Source organism: Gracilinanus agilis, chromosome 4 (genome assembly GCF_016433145.1).
Source record: "Gracilinanus agilis isolate LMUSP501 chromosome 4, AgileGrace, whole genome shotgun sequence".
NCBI lineage: Eukaryota > Metazoa > Chordata > Mammalia > Didelphimorphia > Didelphidae > Gracilinanus > Gracilinanus agilis.
In genome coordinates, this window is record NC_058133.1 from 394,607,355 (window position 1) to 394,624,116 (window position 16,762).

Sequence of the window (16,762 nt, forward strand, 5' to 3'; positions counted from 1 at the left end):
GCTGTGTGAACCTGGGCAAGTCACTTGACCCCCATTGCCTACCCTTGCCACTCTTCTGCCTTGGAGCCAGTACACAATATTGACTCCAAGATGGAAGGTAAGGTTTTTAAAAAAAAGAAAAGAAAAGAAATACATACTGATCCTTCACAAATTCACTCAATTCTTGAAGCTCTATTGCCTAGATAAGTTCAGGTTGACTATTTTTTAGGGAAGGTATAAGAATTATTTTTTCCTAAAAGACCATAAAAGAAACATGAGGGGATCCTTTGAAGAACCATCAGAAAACAGATTTCCTATTTGTATTTGAGAACATAGTTCCCAGAGAAGGTCTTAAAAACCATCTTTAAGAAAGTACAATAATGCTTAAGAAAACACAACTAATGCTGCTCCTTGAGGATGGACTAAATATTTCATTTTGACTTTGTATCTTCAGCACCTACAACAGTGACCAACACATAACAGGTGCTTTAATAAACTCAGGCTGAGTGAATGAAAGTGACTTCTGATTAGCATCAAAAGCAGTAGGTACACTTCCACCTTTAGATTCTGCTTTCAGAACCAATTTTCTTAGATGAACAATTTAAGGCCAGATTCCCAAGAGAAGGGCACTTGACTTCCATTAGGAAATTATCTGGGTCAAAGCTATGAGGAAAGCCATGATGGATGACACCAACAACAGGAAGGAATTCCCATTTTCCTAAAGCATAATTATGTGTGCACATATTTAAAGAATTCAACTTAATTTTTTATCACTTTCCTTGTACACACTAGGGATAACACTGTTAAATTTGGGCTTTGCTGGACTGAATTCCAATAATTAAACTATGTGATAATTGTCAGAGTAATGACTACATAAAAATCCATAAAAACATTAATAAAAGAATGCAATTGCAACATCTATAAATCTCTGTGATCTCTCCTGAATGAATATGACTATAGAGTAGTTTCTAATGACAGTGTAAGTCTCTATCTAATCTCTATGGAAACTACTACAGCCTAAAATTAGAATACATTATACTAGAATGAAAAAAAAAATTAATGGGAAAAAGGTGAACTGCATTAATTGAGGGTTTTAAACACATGATTATATTTTAAATATAAGGGAGGGCTGGCAAGGAAATGAAGCAGAAAGAGAATGAGGATATAGGAAAGGTTGAAAAATCTATCTACCCACTTCTCTTTCTAGTTGCTGAAGGATAGAGCTCAAGTCTTAGCTATAACTTAAAGATTTAAATTGTTTCCTTAGAGAAACTCTCTCTCTCTCCCATTTTCCCTTAAAGACTGAATGGCTAAGAAGCTGAACCAACTAAGACTTTGTATTGTGATATTTTTTTCTTTATAAGCCATTCATTTATTGGTACAGAGTAAAGTGCTGCCATAAATAATTAAAAATAAATTTTATCCATCAAAATAAATGAGATTAAAATGTGATAAAGCATCACAGATTTATTATTTTGCCTGGCTCACTCATTCTCTAATTCGCAAAATGTTTCAATTAGAATCTTGCCACGAATGGAAAATAATTTAATGCATAGTATTAAAATATAAGCCATGAAACGGCCCCCCAAAAACCCTACATAGCTGTATTTTAGATTCTAAGAATGAGCATTTATGTTAGACTTTTTCTTAAAGTATCAACTAATATGTGCTGGTGCTAATTTTGCTGGTGGTAGCTTATTAGGAATTTATATACATTTTGCTAAGTATCGCAGAGAGCACAATGTCCATAAATTATAATGATATTCTCTACATATAAGAACGTGTTTTATGTAGCATACCACCTTCTTTCCTCCAGTTCAAAATTTTACATGTTTTCTCATAAAGAATACTGAAGCAAATTTGATATTAATAGCACATATTAACCCAAATTGTAGATGGAAAAAACTGAGGGATAGAAAGCCAGGTATTTTACCACAAATCTACAAAGTGACAAAATCCACAGACAGAATCTAGGATCACTGTGTTCCTCACTGATCCCAAAGCAGTCTGTGTTCCTGTCTCTTACTTTCTATAAAAAAACATTTTTCAAGTGTCATTATGATACGAATATGAAATAGCTCCTTTACAATAAGTACGTAAGATTCTCCAAGAAGCTCATGGGGATCTGTAGAGGTTTCTTTGTCTTGTAACACTGCTTCAAAAGATCTGATAGAAGATTCCAAGACATCATTTAATGATATATGATAATGCTGGCATGAGATTGCTGGGTGAAAGGGGTAATTGTGCCTCTTTCCTCTTTAAAATAACCTTTAGAGGCTTTCTCTGAGTTTTAAGACTTAAGAAGATGAAGTATTGTAATAGATCACCCTTGCTTTTCTCCCTTTTCTTAGAATCTTGAAGGTCTTTATTTTACTGTAATTCGTACTAAACTTAAGAGGTGGGAAACTATTATTCTAAAGCTACTTACTCTATGGAGAGTATTTTCCAAGGAAAAATCTGTTTCTACCTCTATATTAAATATGTCTATTCAGGGGCCTGGAGACAGTTGACAGTATGCATCTCAAAAGAGACATATTTTATGATATAAGAAATTTCTAGAGGTAAGGGGCCAGATATCTCTAAATAACTGTATATGGTTCTACGCATGGAAAAAGTTATTAAAAGTGTTATATACTCAGGAAGGGACTGTTGCTAATTTAAGTCCATAAAGGTCTTCTTTAAAAAAAGGGTGACTGCTTTTCTTAGAGTCCTGGACTTAAAGACAGGAAGAGCTGAATTCAAATCCTGTCCCAAACACTGATTAGGTGTGTCACCTTGGAAAAGTCACTTAGTCTTTCTCAGCCTTGGTTTCAGCATCTATAAAATGGGAATAATGTAATAACACCTACAGAATTGTTATATCAAATGCAAATTAAGATAATGTAAAGTACTTAGCCAATCTTAAAGTTCTATCTACATGTCTTTGAATATTATTATTATGCTTCAACAAGTCCCTCCTCTGAAAAGCTTGTAAGCAAGCGACATCAAAGAGGATGAGAAATTAATTGAAAGCTTTTAACCTAAGGATTCCTGGTGGCTCAAACTATTTTATGGCTACAATGACAAAAAGCTTTGACAAATCACAATACCCCTTTAAAGCAGAGTATTCCTTCACCCATTTACTATTACAGTGAAGTTTTATCAAAACACTCTCTTAACAGTACAAAGTTCAGAAGAAACAAATTTCAGAGGTGTCTTTTTTTATTCAGTGGTATCTTTACTTGACTAAGCTAGACTATAAGAGCTATAGCTCTATAATAAGGCAGATGGGTAGGTGACCTATCACTGCATCAAGGTTAGGAGGGTATTAAAAATAATTAATATTAGTACTAAAAACTAATCAAGACAAAAAAATACCAGCCAAGATATACCAGGGTTCGGGAATCAGTGGACCCAAGGCTAATCATACATGAAGAAACAAAGAAGACCTAGGAAAATTTAAATTTAGCATGGGTGTAGAAGTTAACACATGACAGTGGGCAATAGCAGTTTCTCTATGCCACTGAAGCAAATAGAGATGAAATAATTTAATGAGTCTTTATGGTATTCCTAGTTATGTCTCTTTGGACTGGGTTGTCTAGTACCACTTCAATGAATGCGTAAAATGATAACTAAGTACTGAATCATTAACAAATCTTCTCTCACATACCATAGAAAAAGAAAAATTCCTCCCTTTTTGAATTCTTACCATTTTACAAGTAGAGTACAAATTCAGAAAACCCTAATCAATCAGTATTAATTTAAATGTATATCTTTTGACAAGAAAACCTTAATTTCCTCAGATCTACCATAAGGGGTGTGTCTGGCTTCTTGATGTTGGTCCCTTTTCCTACCACTTGAACCTTTGTTTGGGGATCCTGGAGAACCTGCATCTGCCCTTTGAACTGATCTTCCTCATAAGCCTCAATGGGCGGTCATTACTCTCTTGAGAAAGAGGAAGAGGACTTACTGAATTTGATGCCTATTTCTCAGAACTATGCCTAGTCCTTGAGTTCCTAATTTTTTTTTATTGATTCAAATACAGTTAATTTCAAGTTTACTGTTTTCTGATCTTAAAAGTGTAAACTCTTATTTGATCTTCACTTGGCACTGAAACCCAAAGCCTTCTCCATAATCCATCCTCAAATGGCAGTGACTACAGTTAGGGGTAGATACTTTTAAGTATGGATTCCCATGAAATAAATTAATGGCAGCCATTTAAAATGTAGTAAGCTAGCAGAGAGGAAACATGAATTTTAGTCCCTGCTCACCTGTTACCTATTTGACTCAGCTTCCTCATCTGTAAGGAAAGTGGGGAAAAAAAGGTCGTATTAAATGACTTCTTGACCTCATTCTAGCTTTCAGATTCTATGACTGCAGTCATCCTATTGGGTACTATCTGACACATTCGATTGCTTGCTGCCTCTAGGACTCTCTCTGTCCATGATCTGATTTACCGAGATAGGCAGCTCAGCACGGTCATGAAGTAGATGTCTGCTGGAAAAGTTACCCAGCTTCTTGCTCTTTTCTCTGCTCTAGCCATGGCACTGTGTGATAAAATATAACCAGATCTAAATTTGCCTTGGGCCCTGGCTCATACAAGTGTGAAAATGATAGGATGACAACATTTAGTCCACAGAAAGTAAAAATATATGGTTAAAAAGATAGCTTTTCTAAGTTGTTTTAAGCTGGGTTAGGGGGCTTGTGTGCCACTATAAATACTATTTGGAAAAAGAAGCTTGAACTCGTGGTCCTTTCCACTAGTGGGTGAAATCACTATCATTTAACCATGCTGTCTAGATTATATTTCAGTGGTAATCTTTGAAATAAAGTAAATTTGAATAGTCTAAAAACAGAAATAAGTAGGGTTTGGGTTAAAAGTGGGCAAGAGAAGCACTTATTTTTTTCTCTAGGTTCAGACACTTAAAAGTAATATATTAATAGCAACTTTCAACATTTTTATAACATTCTAACATCAGACATGATTTGACAATATACAATACAAAAAGCATAGAAATACACATACATACAAGAATAGAACACAGACATTTTATACATATTGATGAAGACTATAAACCCGAAATTTTTCAATTCATGATGAAATTCTCAAAGTGATCAGTTTATGACTTTTTTAAGAGGATGTTTTCATACTGCACAGTAAGTCAACTTTGGAGTCTTGATATTTTTTATAGCTCATCTTGTGAAAACTTAATAGTATATGCCTTTAAAAAAAAGCAGGATTTTTCTTTCTATGGTATATGCATAGGCAAAATAAGGTTTCATTTCATTAAATAAACTTTAACTGCTAACATCTCATGTACTGTAAATCCCTGGAATGAAAGCAACTCAAAATCTGAATGAAATGCTGTTCACAGGAAGGCCATGACCGGTTAATTAGTCTGAAGGTTTGCGAGGGTGAAGACATTCTGGAAATTAAGACAAATCTCATGGCTAAATGGACATTGAAAAGCAAGAACATGGACAGATGAAATGCAATAAAGAATGTCTGATTCAATGAGAAATAAACTGAAAAAATAAAATCTACCAACACGAACCACTTGAAGTGAGGTTAGAAATTCAAAATCAGGCATTCCCATAGTACAGAACGGCAGCCAAATGACCACGTTGGGGCCCAAATGAATGTTCCCAGAAAAGGCCACATGCATTTGTGTGGATAAAGAGGGCAGTTTCTGGAGCTGTAAACTCTTTTACTAAAAACTTGACAGGGAGCACCGTTTTCACCGTACGCTAAATGCAATCATTCAGCCAAGTTCTAAAATGAGAAATGTTCTTCTCGGCAAGGAAAATGTTGCTGGGCGTTTATTGCTTTTTTAGATTGAGGTTTTTTTCTTCCTATTTAAGAAATATAGGGAAGGAAAGCAACTTCAGATGCTTACTGGATCTGTAAATATCCAAAAGAGCCATTAAGTAATGAAAACAGAACACTTTTAAATTTTCCTTTTAACTGTACCTCTATCTGGAGAATTTAATAATGTTGCAGATGAAGAGGAGAGCCGCTTGCTAATGACCGGATCAACATGTTTCGAAAGATTCATTGTTGAAACTGACCGCCTGTCTGGATCTAAAACAAATGGAGATAATGCTAATTGACAGCCCACATGCAAGAAGGAAGCTTCCTAGCTGGCAGATGGAAGGAAAAGCTGGGTTTGGATGGATTCAGCTCTATTGCTAGATCACTTAAAATAGCACAGTTTTCTCAGTGGATGTTTGAGAGGTAACTTAAAGGCCAGGCAGGAAATTCCTTTCTTGGGTAGGACAAACAAAGTCAGTCTTTTGGGACATCAGTTTTTGTGTCAGTAAAGCAACTGGCATACAAGTCCATTAAACTGAAAGGACCATAGAGCATAAGGAAAATATAATGGGCTTATTTCACTCTCCCAGGAAAGAGGGTTAGGATGGAGGAAAATCTCTTCTTGAGGAGGATTAAAGTCATAGCCTGAGGCTGTATTTAGTACAGCCTCTCAGAGAATCATCAGCAGCAGCATCATAATAACTACTGTAACCATCAAAAAACCCTCAACAAGGGGGTGTTATTCTTCCAGGTAAAGCAGAATAATATAAGGCACAAAGGAATACAAAGAATCCAATGTTTGGGGAGGGGGATCCTAATAAGTAGATATGTCATTTTCCCAGGACACCAAAAGAAACTAGCAATATAGTACATTTGAGGGTCCAAAGGAAGAAATTTGTAAAAGGTGTGGAAGGGATGTGCCAATACAGCATTCCGTTTCTGAAATGAGACTGCTAAGAACCATCACCATGCCTCACCAGGCCTATCACATTGTTGAGAGCAGTCTTATACAGTGCAAAATAAAAAAATTTGCTTGCCTCCAAATATGCCTTCCAAGAGAAACAAATGAGTGAAGTGAGATCTCTTTTGTCACTTGATTATCATAGCTTATGGCGGGTGCTAGGCAAACAACTATGAGCCAAGACACCTTTAGATTAATTCTGAAGAGTAACATGCATGGTCAAAAGGGGATAATAGTAATAGAAAGGGCAAAATTAAGTCTATCTAGCATGTTACGAGTATTAAAAAACCCAGTCATTGTTACACAAGTTCCATTATACTGAGGAACGCAGCAACTTAAGAACAATAAGTCATAGAAACCTTATAAGTATTTGTCTATGACGCAAGTATCAATTTTGTTTCTCAACAATGACAATTACAAGGGTTCCGAGTTGTTCTTAATTTTTTTCAGAACTTTCTTTTTTAAAAACCATAATACCTAGAGTTATTTTTTAACTGAGTTCTTTCAAAATTTTCCTTTTTTTCCCACAATTTGAAAATCCCATAGAATTTAGAAAGATTTCAAGAGAAAACTTTTAACTTGTGTGATAATATATTGACAAGTTTCTACCTGTCTAGTTACCATATTACAAGGCTATTCTTCCATGAGTCGATGAACTATTTTGTATCATTTTTATTTCCAAGGTTTTAGATAGTTTGGTGTAGTGGATAGAGTTGGCTAGGAAGGCAAGGTTTAGGTTTCTCTTCTGATAAGATATTGGCTATGTGACCCTGGGCAAATTATTTAATCTTTTATTGCTCTGGGAAACTGTAATACTTTAATTTGTAGAAAAGATTCATTAGTAGAACAAAATTTGTTTATCTAGGAATTCACTATACCAATGAAATCAGAAGTCCAATTCCTGTTTTCAACAGGTATTATGATATAAATGTTTTCCATAAACATCAGACACGTATGCATATCTTCTGATAGCTATTTCTATTGGGCTAATTATTTGTGATTTAAGTTTTCTTAGGAAAACCATTTTTATTCTTAAGAGGGCCCTTATTTTAAATATTTTCATTCTGAGCAAGTATTTTAGGGCACTAATTTTGGGGATTCTACCTCTAACTCTTAATCAGCCTTTTTGGTAAAAATCAGATAATGTTCCAGGCTTCTCTCAAAGCAAGGTCAAAAGAGTTGAAACTGCAACCAGAAAGATTTAGGCTAAAAATAAATCAGAACATCTTGGTCATGAGTGGTGAAATGGTAGAACATAAATAAAGCTCAAAGAATCTTTGTCTTTTCCCCCCCTACCCAAGATATTTTAGAATTGCATTAAGCTACTTCTCTGGGAGAGATTATATCATAAGCCTCTCCCTAAGTAGGAACTACACCCATGTAGCTCTCAACATATAGCCTTTTTACACATCATCACCTTGTTAAGGCATTAAATAAATGCTTTTTGAAAATTATAGGAGATATAGGCCAGAATGAAGCCAAGATTCTGCGTCTGAATCATCTACAGTGATTCCCAAAGTGGGCACTGCCGCCCCCTGGTGGGTGCTACAGCGATCTAGGGGAGAGTGGTGATGGCCACAGGTGCATTTATCTTTCCTATTAATTGCTATTAAAATTTAAAAAAAAAATTAATTTCCAGGGGGCTAAGTAATATTTTTTTTTCTGGAAAGGGGGAAGTAGGCAAAATAAAAAAACTTGGGAACCACTGAATTCTAGGAGATTCTATGATTCTTGAAAATTTAGTCAAATTCCAATTTTTTCACTTAAAAAAATAGTAGGGCCCACTCTACTTTCAAAGACTATCAACTCCCTAAATTTACTGCCCTGAAAAACAAAGCAGATTTTTCCCAGCAGCCTAAGGGAGAGCACTGCTGCTACTTTTCTTTCTTTTAGTGGCAAGCAATAGTTATAATTTATTAATGCTATGAGTGTAGAAGAAGAGAATTGGGTTTAGGCAGTCTTTTCCCCCTTCTAGCTCTAGAAATCCATAATGATATATCTTTACAGCAGGAGAAAAAATCTAGATGAAAGAATATAAGAAAAAAGAAAATCAACAGTGTCAATTTTCCTACATTCCAGAAAACTGTTTCTGATTACTCCAAAAAAGACATAATTATAACCCTGAACTTGAGTTAATATATACTACATCACTTTACACCAATATGAGATTAGTGGGCTGGTATGGTGATGGGGGCAATGGAGGGTCAAAAAAAAAAAAAAGCTTTTATATTGTGCTTAACAACCTACTAAATTGCTTTTATAGCCATGTGCTCTTCATGTTCTTTTAATAGACTACTAGGTGGTTTATTCAGGGTCATAGGTAGACAAACCCCTAGGGTAAAAAACTTTAAAAATGAATCATTTTATTGCATGTATTCAAGTAAAAAAATAGCAAAGGTAATATCGATCAAAAAGATTTTAAGTAAATGGGATGCTTTTGAATCTTTGATGAATCATTTAGGCTTTTTTTTTTTAAATGATTTAAGTCAAAATAATACTTTTTTTTAAAAGAACTGAAAGGGACAGCTAGGCAGCTCAGTGGATAGAGTGCTGGGCATGGAGTTCCCAAGAGGATCTGGGCTCAAATTTGACCTCCGACACTTTCTAGCTGTGTGACCCCAGGCAAGTCACTTTGCCCCATTTACCTAGTCTTTGCCCTTCTGTCTTAGAATTGTTACTAAGACAGAAAGGAAGGGTTTGAAAAAAAATGAAAAGAACTGAGTGCAGGAAATGCAGGTATTGTAAAGGATTTAAAGATCATTGATTTATAAGTGGAAAGAGCTCAGAGGTCCTCTTGTCCAGTCCCTTCATTTTACAGTTGAGAAAACTAGAAGTTAAGCAATTTTTTCATAGTTAAACTGTGAGCAAATAGCTATGTCAGAATTTTAATTGATGTCATCTGACTCTAAATCAAGAGATCTACTCTATGTAGGAAATATGTCCTGGGGGCTAGCTCCCCTAGAGAATAGGAGGCAACCTTTGCCTGTCTGTTCTTGTATCACAGAATCATAGACTGAAGGAATTATTTCCAACTCTTTAAGTCCCCAAGCAATAATGATCACACTTGAGAACGACTGTGCTATCTACCAGATCTAGAGGTAAGCAATAGGATATTAAGCATGCATTAGGGCTAAGTGATGATGGCTCAGCTAGGGATGAACTGGTCTTAGGTCTGTGGTACTAGCTACAGGTCAGGGATTTGGGAAATACAATGACGGCTGTACCAGATTTTCTAGAACCACCCAAAGGTCTGAAGTGGTGGTCCAGGCCTGCTAAATCGAGAAAGGTGAATGGTGTTTCAACAAAATCACCTAGGGACAGAATGTAAAACAATGATGTTTCAAGGTAAATTAAAAAAAAAAAAAAAACCAAACCAAAAAAAAAAAAAAAAAAAAAAACAACCCAGGGTCATTCTTATCACACAAATGAAAAGCAAAGAAAAAATAATATTAACATACCATGTGAAATGTTGAATTTACAGTACAGTGACACTCACTAAAATGACTGTGTAGAGGTTTATTTCTTTCTTGATCCCGAGACTAATTCCCACACACAATGAGAATTATTTTAAAAAACCAAGAGGAAAACACCTCCAAGAATTTACTGTGCACTATTTCTAACTTTTCAGAAGTAATTTCATTTCCTGGTCATTGTCTTTAGTGCTACTGAAATATATTCTCAAGCCAACCCAGAGAGACTCAAGGTACAAATAAAATAACTCTGAACAGAAAAAAAAACAAACAAACCTTTTTTTAATGCTTGGCACATTTTACAGGGAAAAAAAATGAAAATTTAAATCATTTATTGTTTTTGACTCACATGTGGCAACTGATTTACTCAAAGTGTTAAGTTGAAATCTTTATTTTATAAATTGAGAATGGTGCACTGCAGCTAAAAAATTTGAGAATCCTTGAGAACAACAGCCTCACTAATGCTCGAAAGGATGAATCCTAATCCGTCTTCCTACCTTCATCATCTCCCCCTCAAACAGCAGATACAGCCCAAAAATAAATAAATATTAATTTCATCCAGCTCAATAGCAGGATGAAGAGATTAATTTTTGAGTCTCTTAATCCTCAAGCATTTCTCATTACTTGGGGTAACTCAGCTCTCTTTGCAAAAACTGAGGTAGAGTTTCAAAAGGAGGGGGGAAAAAAAGAAATCAACATTTTCATCTTGGGATGGTTTCCTATCTGATGAGATCCAAGGTGCATTCTTAGCCTCTAGAAGAAAAGGAAAAGATCTAGGAACTCTTCGCCACCCCTTTTACCTGAAGTGTGAATGCTGGTGCTGGTACTGCCATGGAGAGGTGCCCCCCAGGACCATCTGTTCTGTTTCTGTTTTGGTTTTTGGCTCCTCTCAATTGTTCGTCGAACAACAGCTTCATGGCGTTCCTTAAGCATGAAAGAGGATTCAGTGGTTAGTTTGACTAAGTCCAACTCAGATGCGTTGGGGTTTTTCCACTAGTGAGCCTAGTGACTTATAGTCAACAGACTCCAACTAAAACCATTTTAGCTCAGGTTCTTAACTTAAGAACCACAAATTGGTTTCTTCAATATGATAATTGTATTTCAACACAATTGGTTTCCTTGGCAATCCTATGCATTTTATTTGATGTCTTTTAAAATGTTATTCTGAGAAAGGGTCCATAGGTTTCACCAAACTGCCAAAGGAATAAACGACACAATAGATGTTAAGAATACCTGATTCAGGTGGACAAATTCATCCTGCCTCTTAGGACCTCCTCAGTTTTTCTGCATAAATAACTCTAGATTGGAAACTTAATAACTAGAAAATTAGACTATAGGCAAAAATTTCCATGACAAGCAAGAGAAACAGTTCCCATTCCCAAATGAAATCCGCCATATGCAAAAGAGATGATCACAGCAAAACAATTTCACTTTGCATTCCAATATTTTCCTGAAAATACACACACTATAATTTTGTTGCATCTGAGACCAAAAGATGTAATAAACACTGGCCAGGGCCCCTCACCTTATCCTCTTCAAGTCTCTGCCTTCTTTTCTCCTCTACAGCAGCTCGTCGCTTCTCTTCTTTTAACCTTTGCTCTTCTAATTTCTTCTTGCGTTCTTCTAAGTGCTTTTCATAATGCTGGCGAGCTCTCTCTTCTCGTTCTAACCACACAGTTTCTCTTGCAGCTTCAGAGAAAGAAGGGCGGGGGGGTGGGAGGGTAGAGGGTGATCAAATAGAGGCTAAGTGGATAGACAACTTTAGAATTGAGAACCACATGGGCTACTTATTTTTAGAGTTGCAAACTGCACAACCATCTAGCCAGATACAAACTTCTCTTTAGCAGTGAGTAGAGCAGGTGTGATTGTACCAATGTAGTAGTGATTGTGCCTCTCAGGCCACTCACAGCCAACTCCTACCAATTATACTCTTGTAATTGATATTTTTAATTATATTCCAATACTCCAGTGTGATTGGACATCTCCTCCATTTAGGATATTCCCTTCACAGGCACAGATCACAACCCACCCTCACTTTGCATCTATGTCCACTAGGTTCTCCCATAAAAAAATAATAAACATTACATATAATCAAATGCCTTTATTATTTCTTTGAACTTAATGTCATTAAAAATGACAAAGGATGATGGCAAGGATTGAAAACCTGAGATCATTTTCATGTCAGTCTCCATGCACATATCAAGAGCTGTGCCAGTCACTTAACCTGTTTGCCTCAGTTTCCTTAACTATAAAAAGGTGATAATAGTAGCGCTTTACCCCACAACATTGTTTTGAGGATCAAATGAGATAACAATTGTAAAGTACGTAGCACTGTACCTGGCACAAATCAGTATTATAAATGTTAGCTATTATTTTTATTACCAGAAATGCACAGCTGAAAACTACCATGAAATTCTATCTTAACACTGCTTAAAGACTATGAATGGACATATGATTGTCATAGAATGAAGTTGTTCTGCTGCACCTTCTGCCATCAATCCTACACATCTCTCTATTGTTGTTCAGTTGTTTTCAGTCACATCTGACACTTTATGACCCCATTTGGGGTTTTCTTGGCAAAGATACTGGAGTTGGTTTGCCATTTCCCTTTCCAGTTCATTTTACAGATGAGGAAACTGAGGCAAACAAGGTGACTTGCCCAGGCTTCCACAGCTAGGAAGTGTCTGAGGTCAGATTTGAACTCAGAAATATGAGCGTTCTTGACTTCAGGGCCAGCACTCCATCCACCGTGCTAACTTTCTGTCCTCATCTCTTTATTATACCCACAAAAATACTTTTAGTGTTTATGTCCATTTAAAAATTTATCTTTTTTTAATATTATCTCCCCCAGATCAGAAGCTATGTCATCTTCTTTGTATTCTTCAGTAAAACCATTTAGCATATGTAAGTATTTAAAAAGGATTTGAAAGAATTTTGTCACGAAAGGCAATGAATAAGTAGAATATTGGACATAAAGTATTCACTGAAAAAGATGAAGAATATCTTTTCATTTTAAATTCAAACATCACTTCTTAAGAGAAAATGATAATTTCCTCAAAATACTTTCTATGAAAGATACTCTGTATTCCCAATTATTAAATATGGTTTTGGTAACTGAATTTGAGGGGAAAAAATCTATTCTACTGAAAAATATTTTTATTGACTTTGCTTCACTGGAAGGAAAACAAGGTCATAATAAAGACCAACCTAAGCACTCAGATCTCATTCAGATGAAATGGAACGCACTGAGTAGTGGGAGAGCTGGGTTCTAATCTGAGCCCTGCTACTTCCTAGCTATGGAAAATCAGATAAATACCCTAAGTAACGGCATCCATATAACTAACTACACAAGGACCAGAAGACAGAGGCATGGTTTGAAGCAATTCATATGAAAAAGCTCAACATGAATCAATAGCATGCTAATATGGCAGCCAAAAGAACTAAGGTGATCTTAGGCTGCATTAAAAAAGGGAGCGTGTTCAGAACAAGAAAGATAATAGTCCTACTGTATTCTGCCCTGGTTAGACCATATCTTGAATATCATGATAAGTTCCTAGTGTTGAATTTTACTAAGGACATTGAGAAACTAGGGTATACCCAGAGGATGGTGACTTGGTTAGGGAGAGAACTAAAATATATAACTATAAGAGGATCAGATGAAAGAACAGATTATTTTTAGAGAAGATAAAATAAATTTATTAAGCAGTATGGAATCATGGGGAGACCAGGGGTCTTGGAGTTAGAAAAGTCCAGGTTCAATCCTACCTCAGTCATTTCCTAGATATGCCAAGTCTCTCAAACTCTCTGAGTCTCAGTTTCCTCATCTATAAAATGAAGGAGTTGCACTCAATCATTTCAAAGGTCTCTTCCTGCTCTAAATCTACAATCCCAGGGAAACAAAGTGAATTAGTCTTTGTCCCAAAGGAGCTCATATTTTACTGGGTATGGGGATGGGGAAAATAGAGCTCATATGCAAATAAAGAAAACTAGGTAATTTGAAAAGATAGTAAATATGCTACAAGATTTTCTGCTTTTTCATCTCTATTCACGTTGTCTAAAATTCCATTTACCCTCTATCAGTTTGTTTTTCAAGATCCAGTTCACTTGCCACTTATTTCATTAAGTGATAATATTTATAAATATTATCTTAGTAAAGTACCTGACACCCACTAGGCACTTTATACATGTTAGCTATTAATTAATATTATTATTTCATGAGATCTTTGCTAATCCCTTCAAGTAGATTGATTGATCCCTTTTGAAACTTGCCAAGTATTTTGTACTTTTATGGGACTTACCTATAATCTGTCTTATACTTTACTTATTTATAAACTTATTATATACTTCTATTAAGCTGTCAGCTCCTTGAGGATTGGGGCAGTGTCTCATTTTTCATCTTTGAAACCTCCTCCCTTCTGCACTATTCAAACATATTAGGCACTTAATAAATATGTTGAGTTTTTTTTTAACCCTTACCTTCTGTTTTAGTATGAATTTTAAGGGAGAAGAGTCGCAAGAGCTAGTCAATGAAGGTTAAGTGACTTGCCCAGGGTCACACAGCTACTAAGGGTCTGAGGCCAAATTTGAACCCAGGTCCTTCTGACTCCAAGTCTAGTAGTCTATCCACTGTGATATCTACCTGTCCCTATATCTGTTAAGTCCAAATGACTAAATAATCCTTGTTTATTCCACTTCTGAAATCTTGTAATTCTTTATCTCAGTTTTATTCACTATAGAGGACAGGATATACTTTTCTAAAAACAGATTAAAACTAAAGGCTTTTAAAAAAATTTAGTTATGACTTTGAGTCACACATTTCACCTCAATAATTATGATTCCGCAAATACCAAAATAATTTAATTTTAAAAAGCCAAAGGATAAGAAAATGTTTAGAGTTTAAAATAATTAAATTGTTTTTCATCTCTTTCTCCTTACTTCATTCAATACTTGACATTTCTATCCTCTAAGCATTCTTCTTCTAGTATTTTAAAAAAACAAACAAACAGTAAGATCAAAAGCAGCTTGTTTATGTGAGCACAGAGCAGCAGAGTGCTCAGCCCAGGAGGGCATCCATAGTTAAGAATGAGAGAAAGAACAGGAGACAGAGAGACTGTGAATGGAGCAAATGCAGAGGTGGGAGAATAATCAGAAAACTGTATTTCTGATTATCCACAAAGGAGAGATTTTAAAGTATCAAAGGCAGCAGAGAAGCTGAGGAGGTTCCTTCCTGTTTGAGGTTTAGTTTTGGAGAGTGTACTTGCTAAAATCAGAAACAAACAAATAAAAAAAACCCCATCTCCATTAAGAATGATAGATCTGGCTTTATTTACCAAAACAGAAAGAGAAGGTCATATTATAGAGGTTTGGGGTAAATGCATTAAGGCATACCTCAGGGACTAAACTCAGGAAAGGTTATTTATAGGAACTTTCTGTTTGTAAAAGAGTACAAACATACCAGGCCATGGCAAGTAATACAATTAGGTTTTTGTTCTATGATCTGTCTGTGTTTCCTTCTAATATTGCTTAGTCACAACCCTCTAACATCTAAACCCTGACCATTGGCTTCACTGAGAATAAAATTATTTTACTTTCCCGGGGTTTCATAAATCTCATCCCACATTATAAATTGAGAGGCTTGAACATTAAAAAAACCCAACAGTTTTTAATTTGGTTTCATTTAATTGGTTAATATGAGCAGTGATTTATGGCTACTGAATTGCTCCTGACCCAAAATGGTAATACTCAGTGGCAATCCTTGGCGTCTGGTTCCACTGTCCTCATATCACCAAAAAAAAAAAAAAAAGAGCAATTAATGGTCAACAGAGGAACCTTCAAAATTTTTTTCTTGTTGAAATCATTGAAGGTCACCTTTATGTATTTTGGCCTCAGCTTAAATCAGATAGGAATCTCATGTGATTTCAGGTATGTTTTAAAAATAGTTAAAGATCTTATAAGGAGTTTTTAACTTGGAATTGCAGGGACAGGGTGGAGGAGGGGAGTGGCACATGACCTTAGCAGGAAAAAATTACATCTTCATTTCAACATATAATTGATTTCCTTTGTAATCCTATACATTTAAAAACAGAATCCTCAGATGGGGTTTTCTTGGTTTCACCAGAGTTGAATTCACCATGAATCCATGACACATAAAAAAAGACTAAGAATTCCTGCTAAAAAGTATGAAGGAAGGAACTTGAGGATAAAGATCACTTTATATTTATTTAATTAGAATAAAGAGGGGAGAAGGAAGTGATAAACATTTTCTCTCTTATATTCTGCAATGACCATGGAGAAATCAAGGAATGAAAATTCTCTGGAGTAATTCTATTGTTCAAAGAAAGGTATTTAATCTACTTTCTTGACATACTCTTCTAATCAAACTGATTAGTTGACCTTTTATTCAAGTCAACCTTTTTAAACTGTAATAATCTATGGAACTCAGAAAACTGAATACTATCCTTGAAACATAGAAAATAGAAAATCTGTTTTTAACAACCATTAATGCAATGTATATGGTGTAGAAATTCATTATTATGAAATGAAGAGAATCAAACAAATTAA

At 35.4% G+C, this 16,762-nt stretch overlaps 1 protein-coding gene across 7 annotated transcripts in view; it reads right to left on the reverse strand.

Annotated features, from left to right (window-relative positions):
- The window catches only part of MAP7 (microtubule associated protein 7), a 203,450-nt gene that overhangs the window by 49,102 nt on the left and 137,586 nt on the right, over window positions 1–16,762 (reverse strand). For 5 of the 7 annotated variants that reach the window (XM_044677075.1, XM_044677080.1, XM_044677076.1 and 2 more), the window contains 3 exons: window positions 11,727–11,890; window positions 11,002–11,125; window positions 5,930–6,040 (listed from right to left, as the gene is read on the reverse strand). In XM_044677075.1, the coding sequence (XP_044533010.1) occupies window positions 5,930–6,040; window positions 11,002–11,125; window positions 11,727–11,890 (399 nt within the window). The remainder of the gene's footprint in view (window positions 1–5,929; window positions 6,041–11,001; window positions 11,126–11,726; window positions 11,891–16,762) is intronic. The other 2 variants (XM_044677078.1, XM_044677079.1) reach the window with 1 other exon arrangement.